This window comes from Centroberyx affinis, unplaced genomic scaffold (assembly GCF_046629955.1).
Source record: "Centroberyx affinis isolate AG114_WGS23_722 - 3 ecotype Tasmania unplaced genomic scaffold, CSIRO-AGI_Caff_v1 ptg000612l_1, whole genome shotgun sequence".
NCBI classification, from domain to species: domain Eukaryota; kingdom Metazoa; phylum Chordata; class Actinopteri; order Beryciformes; family Berycidae; genus Centroberyx; species Centroberyx affinis.
Genome location: NW_027279242.1, coordinates 59848 through 73289, shown reverse-complemented (window position 1 = coordinate 73289; position 13442 = coordinate 59848). Strand labels below are relative to the sequence as shown.

Sequence of the window (13442 nt, the reverse complement as noted above, 5' to 3'; positions counted from 1 at the left end):
TTTATGCCCCAAGTAGATGGAACGCCCTGCCTGAGGACCTGAGAGAGGCCCCCACACTGAACACCTTTAAAACCAGGTTAAAAACCTTTCTTTTCACAACAATCTATGGCTAAGTTCTTAATGTGTATGTGTGTGTGTGTGTGTGTGTGTGAGTCTGTGTGTGTGTGTTTTGTATATTTTGCCATTGGCATATTCTGCACTGATTCTTGTGTAACTGCACTAACACTTGTTGATGCATATTGCATATGCATACTGTATTGTCTTTTTATGTAAAGCACATTGTGTTGCCCTGTGTATGAAATGTGCTGTATAAATAAATTTGACTTGACTTGACTTGACATTTTGCCAAGAGGAGGCTCTATATCCATTTGCTTCTATGTATGAATGCAACATAGAAGACCTCAGACATGAGGTACACCAAATGAAAAGAATCATAGAGAGGAAAGTGAATTCTGGCATACAGAAGCCCTCTAGCATGGTAGATCTCACCACGATCATTGAACCATATAAAGAGGTATTCCATGAGCTCTTCAGATTATGCAAAATTGCCATTGCCATACCTGTGAGTACTGCTGCCTGTGAACGCAGCTTTTCCACACTCAAGCTGGTTAAGACCTACCTGAGATCTACTATGGATGATGATAGACTGAGCAATCTGGGTGTTTTAAGTGTGGAGTCTAGACGAGCAAAGTCCCTGACTTTGACGATTTTGTGAATCGCTTTGCTACAAACAAATAATCGCAGAATACAGCTGTTGTAAGCTGAATGTGTGACACAGTCATGTCATGTGTATATGTTGCAGAATTTTTGGTTTGATGTATATGTTGATTATATTTATTGGTTTCATATAATGTAATCAGACTGATTAAAAAACTAATTTTAATTATGTATCTATCTGTGTCTCTGTATTCCTGATGATACAGTGAGAGAATGAGCTCATAGTGCTGCTGAGCACCATAAGCTGAGCTGAACATCTGCTCTCAGAACAGTAGTAATACTCTGTAGCTTGGGACGCTTGTACTTTGTACCTATAGTGTAAGCTTCTTTGTTACTTTACCTGCAGGAATAAGAAAAAAATGTTGGATACACTGAATATTATTTGATCTATTCCACCACTGCCTGAATTCCAAATAATGTCGAGTTATGTGTTGTAGGTGCCTAAAATAGCCCCTTATTTTCTAGTTAGACGCATTTTTATGTTCATATAATAGTGATTTCTGTGCCACCCCAAAATGACCACTGGTCCCATCCTGGCCACCCCATTGAAAATTGCCTGGCTCCGCCACTGTTGTCAGAGAGGCACCACATGGTTGCCTGCTTTCTGGTGGAATAATAGGTCTCTGTGATGGAGGAGCTGTGAGCTGCGAGGTGGGAGCCCCAACAAAACGTTTGCACCAGGTTACTTGACAAACATGTTTTACCCCTGCCACAAGCTTTTCTTAAAAATATTTTTAGCTGTTTGGTGAATGAGCTATTGCAAATTGTTAACAGCTCTCTTTTGTATGGTGTTTTCCCAAATGCTTTGAAAACTGCTGTTATTAAGCCTCTGCTAAAGAAGAGTTGCCTGGATGCCTCTGTGATCAGTAATTACAGACCTATTTCCAATCTCCCTTTCATTAGTAAGATCCTGTCTTCAACCAACTTAAAAACTATTTAATTTCAAATGCCCATTTCGACAATTTCCAATCCAGATTTAGACCCCATCATAGTACTGAGACAGCCTTTATTTTGTTTTCCCTGAATTTTCTTTATTTTATTTTATTAAAATGTTTAATACTGATTGGCTGAAGGGGGGCATTACAACGTTTGTTTACTTGTTACTGATTGGCCCATGCATTATGCATTATTCATAGGGGACTTGTTCCTCACTGTCAGTGGTGCCTGGTGACGTGTGAAGGCGTGAAGTGAATGTTAAACTTCTTATAAGAGTCAGCTCGGTTTCCTCAGCACAAAAACTATCAACCTTCAGCCATGAAGCAGCACAGGTGACTTCAGGATATACAAAAGGTGAATCTTTTTGTGCAGATGCAGAGGGAATTTATTTTTTATTTATTTTTTTTATTATTATTTTTCATTAACATTGTTAGTTATTGTTAGTTATTTGGTTACAAAGTCTTCCTCTGTTATAGCTGATTAATACGTTTGCTTTGTTCGTGTCACTTTGTAACTTTGGTAAGAAAAACAATATAACATTTTTATTAATATTATTATTATTAGGCATATTATTATTACTACTACTGTTACTACTACTACTACTTATTAATACAGTCACTACTACTGATGTTTAAATTTATTACAATATTATAGATGTTATTGTCTTCGTGGAAAGTTATTATGTGTATTGTATGTTACAATGGGTGACTCTTGAATGTTAATACCTCTAAGTTTATGCATTTATGCTGTTGATGCTGTATATCTGATATTATTACTATTATTTTTATAGTAGTAGTAATAGTAGCAGCAGTAGTAGTAGTAGCAACAGTATTAATGTTGTTTGTCTTTGTTGAAAGTAGTTTTTATGCAATCGTTGAGTCTTGGACGTTTATATCTCTGAGTTTTTGCATTTGAATGATGTGAAAGCGAAAAGGATGTGATGCAACTGTCGGTTGTGTTGTTTTAGGGTCTGCAAGCATCAAGAGCGTCTGTGTAGAAAGCTGGTAAGTTACTGGCTTTATCAAGTAGGCTCCTAGATCAAAAATGTTTTGTTGAATCAGACCCACGACACCTGTGTCTGCCTGTGTGTGTGTGTGTGTGTGTGTGTGAGAAAACCTTCTTTTTGAGATTTTAACCTTGTGACCTGGTGGCAAAATAATGGGATTATCCACCTCAAATGAAATGTGTTAAACTCTGGAAATGAAAAGTTTCATTCCAAAATCACATATATACATATATAATTTTTCATTTTGGCAAAAGAACGTTACTAGATGACATTTTTCAATATTTAAATATATAAAACAAAACAAAAGAACAAAACAAATCAAACAGAGATCACATAATTATTACGGTTTTTACTGTCTCATCAAATTATTTCCAATGGTAGATATTGTTGTTGTCATTTGAAAACCTTGTAAATCCAGTTTTGATGATTTTTTTCATGCTATGTTTGAAGGATTACCTGCTCCTTTATGGGTTCAGAAATTTCTACAAGCCTTTCAAAACCCCATTGTATGAAATCTAAAATGCATTGTCATCAAACTAAAAACAAGGCTGCTTTTCTTAGTTCCAGAAAAGTTGATATGTCATTTTGGAATTAAACTCCACAAATATGCGCAGCACACGCATATATTTGGCATTTTGTGGGTTTGACTCCCTGTAACAGGAAGGAGAACACACTGATGGGCAGGTTGCTTCTGTTTCCGCTGTCGCTTCCACAATATAATACTACAATACATGTAGAACTGTCTGTCTCTGTTTCCACTGCCATTGCTGTTGCTAATGTACTGTCTTATATTGTCTTTTCCTGACACACACGCATGCACGCACGCACGCACGCTCCAACTGTAATACTTATTTTTTCACCTGAAGTTTGGTCATGTCATTCTTGTTGTAGTTACTCAGTGTTTTGTGTATGTTTCCACGAGAAAAACACAACTAAATGATTATTTAATAATAATCATAATAACTTTATTCATACAACACTAAATGAAGTTACAAAGTGCTTCACTGAGGTAAGGAGGCAAAACAGGTAATAAAATCAGGCAAAAGCACTGGACAGAAAGAAAGAGAGAGAAAAAATGAAGGAAAGGAAATAAGAAACAAAATATAAAAAAATGGGTAAGACTTTATTTCTATTGTTCATCACTGCACTACGGAAGCTGAGAGTGGCCGTGGTTGCTCTTATATTTTTTATTCTTGTATATCAAACTTTGTTTTCTTGTGATCATGATTTATTAGGGGTTCAAGCCCGTGGGACTGAAATAATATTGTTTTTGTGCTAGTTTATTATTATTAATGTTCATCCACGTTGCCGCAAATTGTCGTGAGCTGGTACATCGCAGAAACATGAAATTTGGCCCAATGACAGATATTGGTAACCATTACTAGGTCAAGAAATATTTACCTAATCGGCCTGAAGGGGGCACTATAATTAAAGGTTTTACTTTAAAGACCGTAACTCCTACACCGTTTGTCCAATTTTGACAAAACTTGGTACACATATGCAGGTGTCCTAACTCTACAATTTTGCAATTTGGACCCTCAAGGTCCGCCTGAAAAGTTTTTGAGATATTTTGAAAGTTCTGAAAAACATATTTTTAACATCTCCTCCTACACCGTTTGACCGATCACCACCAAAATCGGTCAGTAGCATCTCTGGACTTAGCTCTACAAGTTGTCTTTTTGGATTTTTGATATCTACTATAGTTTTGAAAATATACATTTTTAAATTTGTGAGAGGGCGTGGCCTGTCAGCTAAATTGTTATAACTTCATGACCGATTGCCCAACCATCACGAAACTTGGTGAACTTGTTAGTACCGTTCAGAAAAGGCTTGAACCCCTTTCAATGCCCCAGGGCAGAGACAGGGACTCTGTCCTGTGAGTGAGCACCGTCCTTCGGATGAGACGTTAAACCGAGGTCCTGACTCTGTGGTCAATAAAGATCCCATCGGCACTCATCGCAAGAGTAGGGGTGTAACCCCGGTGCCCTGGCAAAAATTCCCCAAAAAAAAAACAGGCCTTCCTTCCATCATGGCCACCTAATCATCCCTTGTTACCTAATTGGCTCTTTCAGTCCTCTACTCTCCACTGTGATAGCTGATGTGTGGTGAGCGTTCTGGCGCAAACTGGCTGCCGTGCATCACCCAGGTGGGTGCTACACATCGGTGGTGGATGAGTTGAGTCCCCCCCCCCCCATATGTGAAGCGCTTTGATTACCTAGAAAAGCGCTATATAAATGTAATCAATTATTATTATTTCATGGCCGCTTGCGACTGTATTTATCTTATTATCATTCAATTACAAAAAATGTTTTTCAAGATCATGACTTAAGTAGTTGATTGTGGATGCAATTTCCGCCTATGTCATACCTTCCATCCATCCATCCATCCACTTGCTAGCTGCTCATCAGGGACAGGGTGTTGCGGCAACAGGGCGAGCCGAGCAGCTCAGACGTCCTTTTCACCAGCAACTTTCTCCAGCTCCTCCTGTAGATCCTCAAGTGCTCTCAGGCATGCTGGGAGATGCTTGTCCTGGATCTACACCAGGGCTTCATTCCAGGCGGTCCTGGCCGGAACACCTCCAAAGGGAGGTGAAGGGGGGCATCCTTACCAGGTGTCCGAACCACCTCAACTGGCTCGTCTTGTGGAGCAGCAGCAGCTCAATACCAAGGTCCTCTCAGATGACTGAACTCCACACCCTGTCACGCAGAGTGAGGCCAGCCATTCTGCAGAGAGACCTCCGTTGGGCCACTTGTATCCGCAATCACATTCTTACGGTCACTACCCAGAAATGATGGCCATAGGTGAGGCTCTGAACCAAGACTGACGGGTAAATCGAGAGCTTTGCTTGGTGGCCCAGCTCTCTCTTCACCACCATGGTCCGATACATCGCATGACTGCAGCTACTGCACCTAACCAGTGGTCAGTCTCATGATCCTTCTTACCCTCATTCATGTTTAAGACTCCATTATACCTGAAAACTGAGCAGCTGCTCCTCCCTCACCTGGATGGGGGAAGCCATCTTTTTCCGGGAGAGGACCATGGTTTCAGACTTGGAGGTGCTGATCCTCATCCCGACCACGTCACACTCAGCTGCACACCACTCAAGTTCATCCTCAAACAGCAGAAATCCTCCCCTAAAATCACTGAATCTCTCCAGACCTCGGCTGGGCCTTTATATCCTGTCCATGAATATCACAAACAGGAGAGGGGTCAAGGTGCACCATTGTTGGAGTCCGATGCCTACCTTTAACCAGCTTGACTTAATGCCAAGAATGCGAACACAGCCCTTGCACTGAGTGTACAGGGACTGAATGGCCTGCAGCAGTGACCCGGCACCCCATACTCCTGTAGCGCCTCCACAAAATACCTTGGTGAACACAATCATAAACCTTTCCAAAATCCACAAAACACATGTAGACAAGATTAGCAAATTCCCATGATCCCTCAATTATCTGCAAGAGGGTAAAAAGCTGTTCCACTGTTCTGCCACCTTTACAGAATCAACAATGCTCTTCCTGAATCTGAGGTTCGACAATCGGTTGGAGTCTCTTTTCCAGCACCTTGGCAGAGGCTTTCCAAAATGAGGCAGTGTGATTCCACGATACTTGGAACAGATTGGCAAACGGGTGGATTCCAAGGGCACTGTTCTTGAAATCCACACAACATTGAAGAGACGGATCAACCATGACAGCCCAACAATATCCAGAGCCTTCAGCATTTAAGGATGAATCTCGTCCACCCCCAACAAAAGAATTCTGACTAAGGTCTTTACATGCCCCAATAAATGGAAAGATTGAGCAGAAATCTGTGTTACCTTGGTTCTGTTACTTTGATTTTGATCTTAACCCAACTAAGGCAATCAGATAAACATGTTTTCATGACAGTTTCTATTGTCTAAGTATTGCCTTAATTGCCTGTATGTAAACATACTCAGTCATTGTAACCCAAAAACCTAACCCTAACATTTGTAACCCTAGCCATGACCTTATCCTAACGTAACTAACATTAATGCTAAACCTGACATTGAATATCTACTTTTCACAGTATTGTGAGAGTCACCCTAAACTCAGTAGACTTTTTAGTAACACATTATAGTCACTTGATAGTAAACTGTTGTATCAGCATTGGAGTATCCAAATTAAGTGTTACCAAAGTGTTTCGCTCTCTGTCTCTTTCAGATGCAGTGTGTATCTGTGCTGACAGGCTTGTCTGTGACCAATCAGCATGTCCAACACCATCCAGTCATGGGAAAACTCTTCAGCCAGTCAGCAGTATGAGGTGGAGCTGGTGAAGGGGCTCTACCGCTTCCTGTCAGCCTCGCCCTGCTTCATCTTCCTCTACGTTAATGGTGTCATGCTGTTTACCTTGAGGAGCAAGCCGGTCTTCACTGAAACACCCCGCTACATCCTGCTGTACAACCTCCTCTTTGCAGACACAGTCCAGCTGGCACTGGGCCAGTTACTTTACATCCTGGCAACGGCCGGGGTGTACATGATGCGCTATGTCTGTCTCATCATCACCGTGGTGGCGGTAATCACCACTGACATCTCCCCCTTCAACCTTGCCGTCATGTCCCTGGAGCGCTATGTGGCGGTCTGCTTCCCACTGAGGCATGCCAGCATTGTCACCATCAGGAGCACCATTGCTGCGGTCGCCGCCGTCTGGGCTGTTTGCTCGGTGAACATGCTTCTCCGCCTGCTCATGCTGGTCTTCTTGGACTCCATGCCTTTCCATCATTTCATGGAAGACTTCTGCGCCAAGGATTCCCTCTTCCACCTGAAGATTTTTCACGACTTTGACAAGGGCTTCATGTGTGTGGTGTTTGTGTCTGTAGGCACGGTCATCGTGTGCTCGTACATTGGTGTGATCGTCACTGCCAGGTCGGCCTCGTCAGACAAAACCTCGGCCAGCAAGGCTCGTAAGACGGTCCTGCTGCACCTGATCCAGCTGGGTCTGACTCTTGCATCCACACTGGTCTCCACCATCCTGACGGCCCTCCACGGAAGAGTCGACCGAGTCACCATCATACGCATCCACTATGTTCTGTTCCTCTGCCTCATCAATTTACCCAGATGCCTCAGCTGCCTCATATATGGCCTGAGAGACCAAACCATCAGACCTGTCCTCATGTATCACCTTAGCTTCTGCCTAAGACACCCTGTGATGCCCGTTGGATCTTTGGAAAAGCACTGATTATTACAAACTTTCAAACTACTGGCCTTCTTATCTTGCCTCCAATAGCAGACTGGCCATCTGGAGCACCAGAAGTCTCGACATTTGGGCCGATACGATCCCAGGGGTTACATCCATAGACCGTAAATACATCCTTCAAATGTGTATCTACCAAATCCTTCACGTCTGTCAGCCTCTCTCTCCCCTGTCTGGCCAACTGCTTTGGTCTACTCCAATCCATTAGGTCCCACGGCCCCACCCCTCCCTTCATCTCCTGAGTAGGCTACAGCAGTGGTTTTCAATCTTTTTGGGGCTAAGGCACACCAAAGGTGAAACCCAAACTCAAGGCACACCTACATAAAGTGAAGTCATAATTAACTTAATTAACACATGTTATCATCATATTGTATTCAGAGATACAGTATGCCACATGTGTGCGTGCACACACACACTTCTATGAGGGGTCAATAAGCAGGATTTGCCAAACCAAATCTTGTTAATGTGAATTCAGAAATAATTATAAATTATAAAGTGCAATTTCAATAACAGTACAAGTACCACTTGTATGCAAAACTAAAAAAGGCATCAAAAAGGTAGATGAAATGAATACAATTAAGCAGTTATTTTTAGCAGTTCTTGCTCCTACCTACCTCAGGCTGCCAATAGATGGCAGCAGAGACTGTTTTATTTTAGTTTGAGTATTTGCGCCTGTGTTAATTATGTTTTGTTCCACTTGTTTGTTGGCCTGTTGTTCTTTGTTTCCCTGCTCAGCCTGCTCATTTGATGCTACTTCTGCCAGAGTTAGAGTTAAGTCCATTTGTCAGTCCTTAGTTTGATGTAGCCTACATTTTGCTGACTGTTGTTCACTTTTTTGATTAATACACATCCTGAAAACGACTTCCTGATCTCCTGCTTCCTTTCTGCACTTGGGTCCAATTCCTCACCCCGGTACACAATTCCCCTTAACTGAAAATACTTAAAATGGGAATGAAGGGTAAACATACCAAACAAAGCTGCAATAGAAATAACTGAATTTTATCAGTTATTAAATAAACATTGTCATGTTAAGCTTAGTTTCGAGACTGTTGATACATTTCCATCTAACAATTGATATTGGTAACACTGGTAACACAATAATGAATGTTTATAAGCCCTTAATAAACAATGAATTAATGATGAGTTCATGTGGAGTTAATCATCAATTCATAATTATCAATGATTTATCAATTTTATCTTAATAATTTATACCAAATGAGTACATCATTAGTAATGGCATTAGTTAAATCGTTGTATTTGATTCATAAGTCAAGAATACTTTTGCTAATAAATCATTTGTAAAACATGTAACTTCCTAGGGAGCATGTGAAGTCATTATTGTTCTTAATTAATGATGAACAAATTATTTGTTCATCATTAACTGATGATATCTAAATGCTCAACAAAGTATTTTGTTTTATTCATTTATTATAAAATATTTTTTAGAATATTTTATATATACCATCTGTTAAACAGTTGTAGACATTTGGCAGCCCCCAATCTAAAGTTGCAGCAAATAACATTCATTAAACATTTGCTAATGTTTAGTAAGACATTTGTTGCCATGTGTTACTACCACCACTGCTACCCAGACATCCCCCATTCCCCTCCCCTTCTCAGCCCACCCTGGTCTCCCCACTAATTCCACCCCCTGGCCTTTTGCTTGGCAGCTTCTTGCTGGGCATCCTGGGAGACCGCAGTGTTGCACTTTTCTGTCATCTCCACCAAGCATACAGCTCACCAACCACAGTATTTTAATGGATAGAACACTCCCTCCCATTCAAATCAACGCTGTTGGATGGTCAGAACGGCGGCCATTTTTATGTGTACCATTCCATAATATAAAGTCTCCTTGGTACCGTTGGCCTAGCTTCCGTATAAACCGACTTACAGCAAGTTGCAGCAAGGACCAAGCAAAAAAACTGGCGTTGCACTATCTCCGTCGCTTTGCTGTCAGCTTTTTCTGTCCCGCTTCACTCCCAGACCCAACTGGGTTCAGCTACATCCACTCTGGTGATTGGCAGCTCCATGGTCCAGGATGTTCAGCTGCCCCCTTCCTCAGGCTCTTACAAAGTCCACTGTTTCCCTGGTGCGGGACATTCACCGCAGGCTACTCCACATCCTGTCCAACTACAACAACATTCACAACATCATCATCCATGTGGGCACCAATGACATTAGCGTGAGAGTCAGAAGTCTTAAAGGCAGACTTCTATACACTAATCACTGCTCTTCTTGACACAGGAAAGCGAATCCTCATCTCAGGCCCCCTCCCCATGCACCGGAGAAGTATAGAGAGATGGTCAAGACTGTTTGGACTTCATTCATGGCTAAAGGACCACTGTGCCTCCATTGGGCTTCCTTACATGAATAACTTTGACCTGTTCTGGGCGAGACCTATTTTACTTAAGTATGATGGTCTTCACCCAAACAGGAGGGGGGCCCTCATGCTGTCTGATAGCATGGACTCCTGCCTCACAGCATGAGACGTTGGTGTGGTAGGAAATTCATTTTCCAAGCCAATGTCCCCATAATCCCCATCAATACTATTGTTTCCTACCATAGACTTAGAGCAACTCCCTGTGTGATAAAAACCAACAGCTGCCAATGTAAATAACCTTATTCATATTCCTTGTCAGCCATCAACTTCCACTCCCACCTCCAACCCAGTTGTCAGGTTTGTTTTGTTGTCAGATTCTTGAATGTTAGAAGGTTGAGTCTAGGTGATTCTACTCCATGGATTGAAGCTGCACCCCCAGGTTTTACTCATTTCCTTCAACCCAGGCTATCTGGTCATGGTGGTGGGGTAGCTGTTGTTCACAAAAATCACATAAAATGTTCCCCTATCTTTAATGGCACTTTTCCCAAGTTTGAATCACTTAGTTTCCTGGTAAATGGTAAGGCTCCCTTGCTATGTGTCTTGGTCTACAGACCCCCTAAACTGAACCATGATTTCATCCAGGAATTCTGAGAGACCTTCTGTCTCTCATTGTGCCTAACTATGATAGAATTTTAATACTTCGTGATTTTAACAACCATGTGTGTTGCCCATCACATGCGCTTGTCACAGATTTTATGCAGCTTATCAAGTCTTTTAACCTTATTCAATCTGTTAGTGAACCTACTCATGTAAAGGGCCATGCTCTTGACCTTGTACTCTCCTTTTGTTTGCCCCTAAATAATCCTGAGACAAAGGATATGTGTGTGTCTCACCACAAGGCAATTGTACTTGATGCAAAGATACTTCCTTCTACCTCAAAGCTATCCTCTCCACTCATAGCATTTTTAACACAACTTCTGCATCCAAATTCTCTGAGGCTTTCTTGGTGACTCACAGTGATATATCTTTCATGACATCCCACAGTCACACTGATGAGCTAGTCACTCATTTTAATCAAGCCCGTTTGGTAGCACTCAACTCCATTGCTCCTCTCAAAAACAGGAGGTCAAAATCTTGAGCTCTTCCGTGGCTCAACGATAAATCTCAGGCCTTTCTAAGAGAATGTAGAAAAACTGAGCGTAAATGGAAGGCTAATAAATTACAAATCTTCCATGACATTTTGAGAAATTGAATGCTCACATATCAGAAAATGGTAAAGGATGCAAGAGCTGCATTTTTCTCAGACCTTATATCTAAAAACTGTCACAACTCTAGGTTCTGTTCAAAGCCATAGATTCTGTCATTAGCCCTTTGCCCAGCCATAGCCTTGAAGCCTCCACAGAGAACTGTGAGGAATTTTTTGTTTGTTTTACTCAAAAGGTTGAAAATATAAGATGTTAGATCTCCCCTGCTGACAGGGATTTCTCTGTTATGTCAGATAATTCAGCTGTTTTAAATTGTTTTCAACCAATTTCTTTATTGTTTTTAAAGGATAGTCTCGCAAATGAGGTCCTCTACTTGCTCTTCTGCTGTTCCAAATTGCTCAAAGACGTCTTTGACACTGTAGGTCCTAGCATTCTGTCTATTGTCAACAGTTCTCTGGCCACAGGTACTTTTCCTTCTAGCTTTAAGCATGCAGTAGTTCAGCCTCTCCTTAAAAAAACCCAGCCTTGATCCATCTAATCTCAGTAACTTTAGACCCATCTCTAAACTGCCATTTTTATCGAAGGTTTTAGAAAAAAAATGTTTTTACCCAATTAATATCTTATTTAAACCATAATGATATTTTACAGCAGATTCATTCAACCTTTATTTATTTCTCGAATAAATCATTGAGGGTGGCCCTCATTTACAATGATGTCGCGATTACAAGGATAAAACAAAACAAAGCCAGACAAAACAACAAAAAGAACCTGACGAAACAGTAAAGGATGAATAAACAGTTAAAAACAAGTGCATACAGATTGGGGAAGGTTTGTGTTTCTGAAATGACCAAAGTTTACGAGAGCATTGATTTTTAGGATGTGTTGTAGATCATTCCATGTATTTGGAACACACAAGCTAAAAGCAGTTTTTTCGAGTTCAGAATTAACTTGAGGAACTTGGAGCATGAGCCAGTTGTTTGTGCGGGTTTGGTAGGGTCCAAGGTTCCAGTCTAACATTGACATGATATAAGAAGGTGATTTACCAATAAGGGCTTTATAGATGAATAAGTACCAATGCTTATTACGTCTCTTGGACAGAGATGACCACCCAACCTTTTCATACAAGATGCAATGATGAGTACCATAGCTATCACCAGTGATAAATCTGAGAGCGGAGTGATATACTGAATCTAATGGCCTAAGGGTGGAAGCAGCAGCGAGCCTATAAATCACATCCCCATAATCCAAAATAGACAGAAAAATTGCTTCAACAACCTTTCTGCTAAGCTAGTTCTGAGTCTGTACAAGGAGCCAATTTTTTGCTGTAGTTTACTGACAAGATACCAAATACAGATAACCAAATACCAAGATATATATATTCTGTAACTCTATCAATGTTGGATCCGTTCAAAGTGGCGATATGCAGGTTATTTAAGTCAATGTGTTTGGCTGTAGAGAACAGCAGTGTGTTTAAGCTGTTCAAGTTTAAGATGGGACATTATCTCCTCCACCCAGCACTTGTGAGATGGCATAACTTTCTTCCAACTAAGGAGTATCAGATGTCTAGCAAGTAAGGTAGATAATGCTATAGCCTCAGCCTGGTGAGTTGTTATGGGTGGGTTAGGATCAATAACCGTATTGCATATATATGAAAAAAAGGTATTAAATACAAAATGGGGTCAGTTTGGGGCATAGCCAAAACATATGACTGAGGTTAGCTGGGTCTCGACTGCACCTGATGCAGGTTGGGTCTAAATCAGGGTATAACTTGGCCAGCTTACTTGCAGATAGATGTAGCCTATGCAGAACCTTAAACTGCAACAACCCATGTCTAATGCATATTGATGATGAGTGTACCAATATAATTGCGGCCTGCCAATTTATGTCTGATATATAGTAATACCCAACTCTTCCTCCCACTGCCTCGTTAAGGGATTGAGTGATGGGGAGGCGACCCTCTGAATATTGTCATATAATACAGACACCAGACCCCTGCCAACTGGATCCATGTTCAAACATTCATCTATCCAGGTACTCTGTGGGGTTGTTA

The 13442-nt window shown here is 41.2% G+C and overlaps 1 protein-coding gene across 1 annotated transcript; it reads left to right on the top strand.

The window, feature by feature from the left end:
* Nucleotides 1-6883: 6883 nt before the first annotated feature.
* On the top strand, nt 6884-7852 carry LOC139643444 (odorant receptor 131-2-like). Its single transcript, XM_071518590.1, has one exon. It carries the CDS (start codon nt 6884-6886, stop codon nt 7850-7852), a length of 969 nt encoding a protein of 322 aa, XP_071374691.1.
* Nucleotides 7853-13442: the final 5590 nt, after the last annotated feature.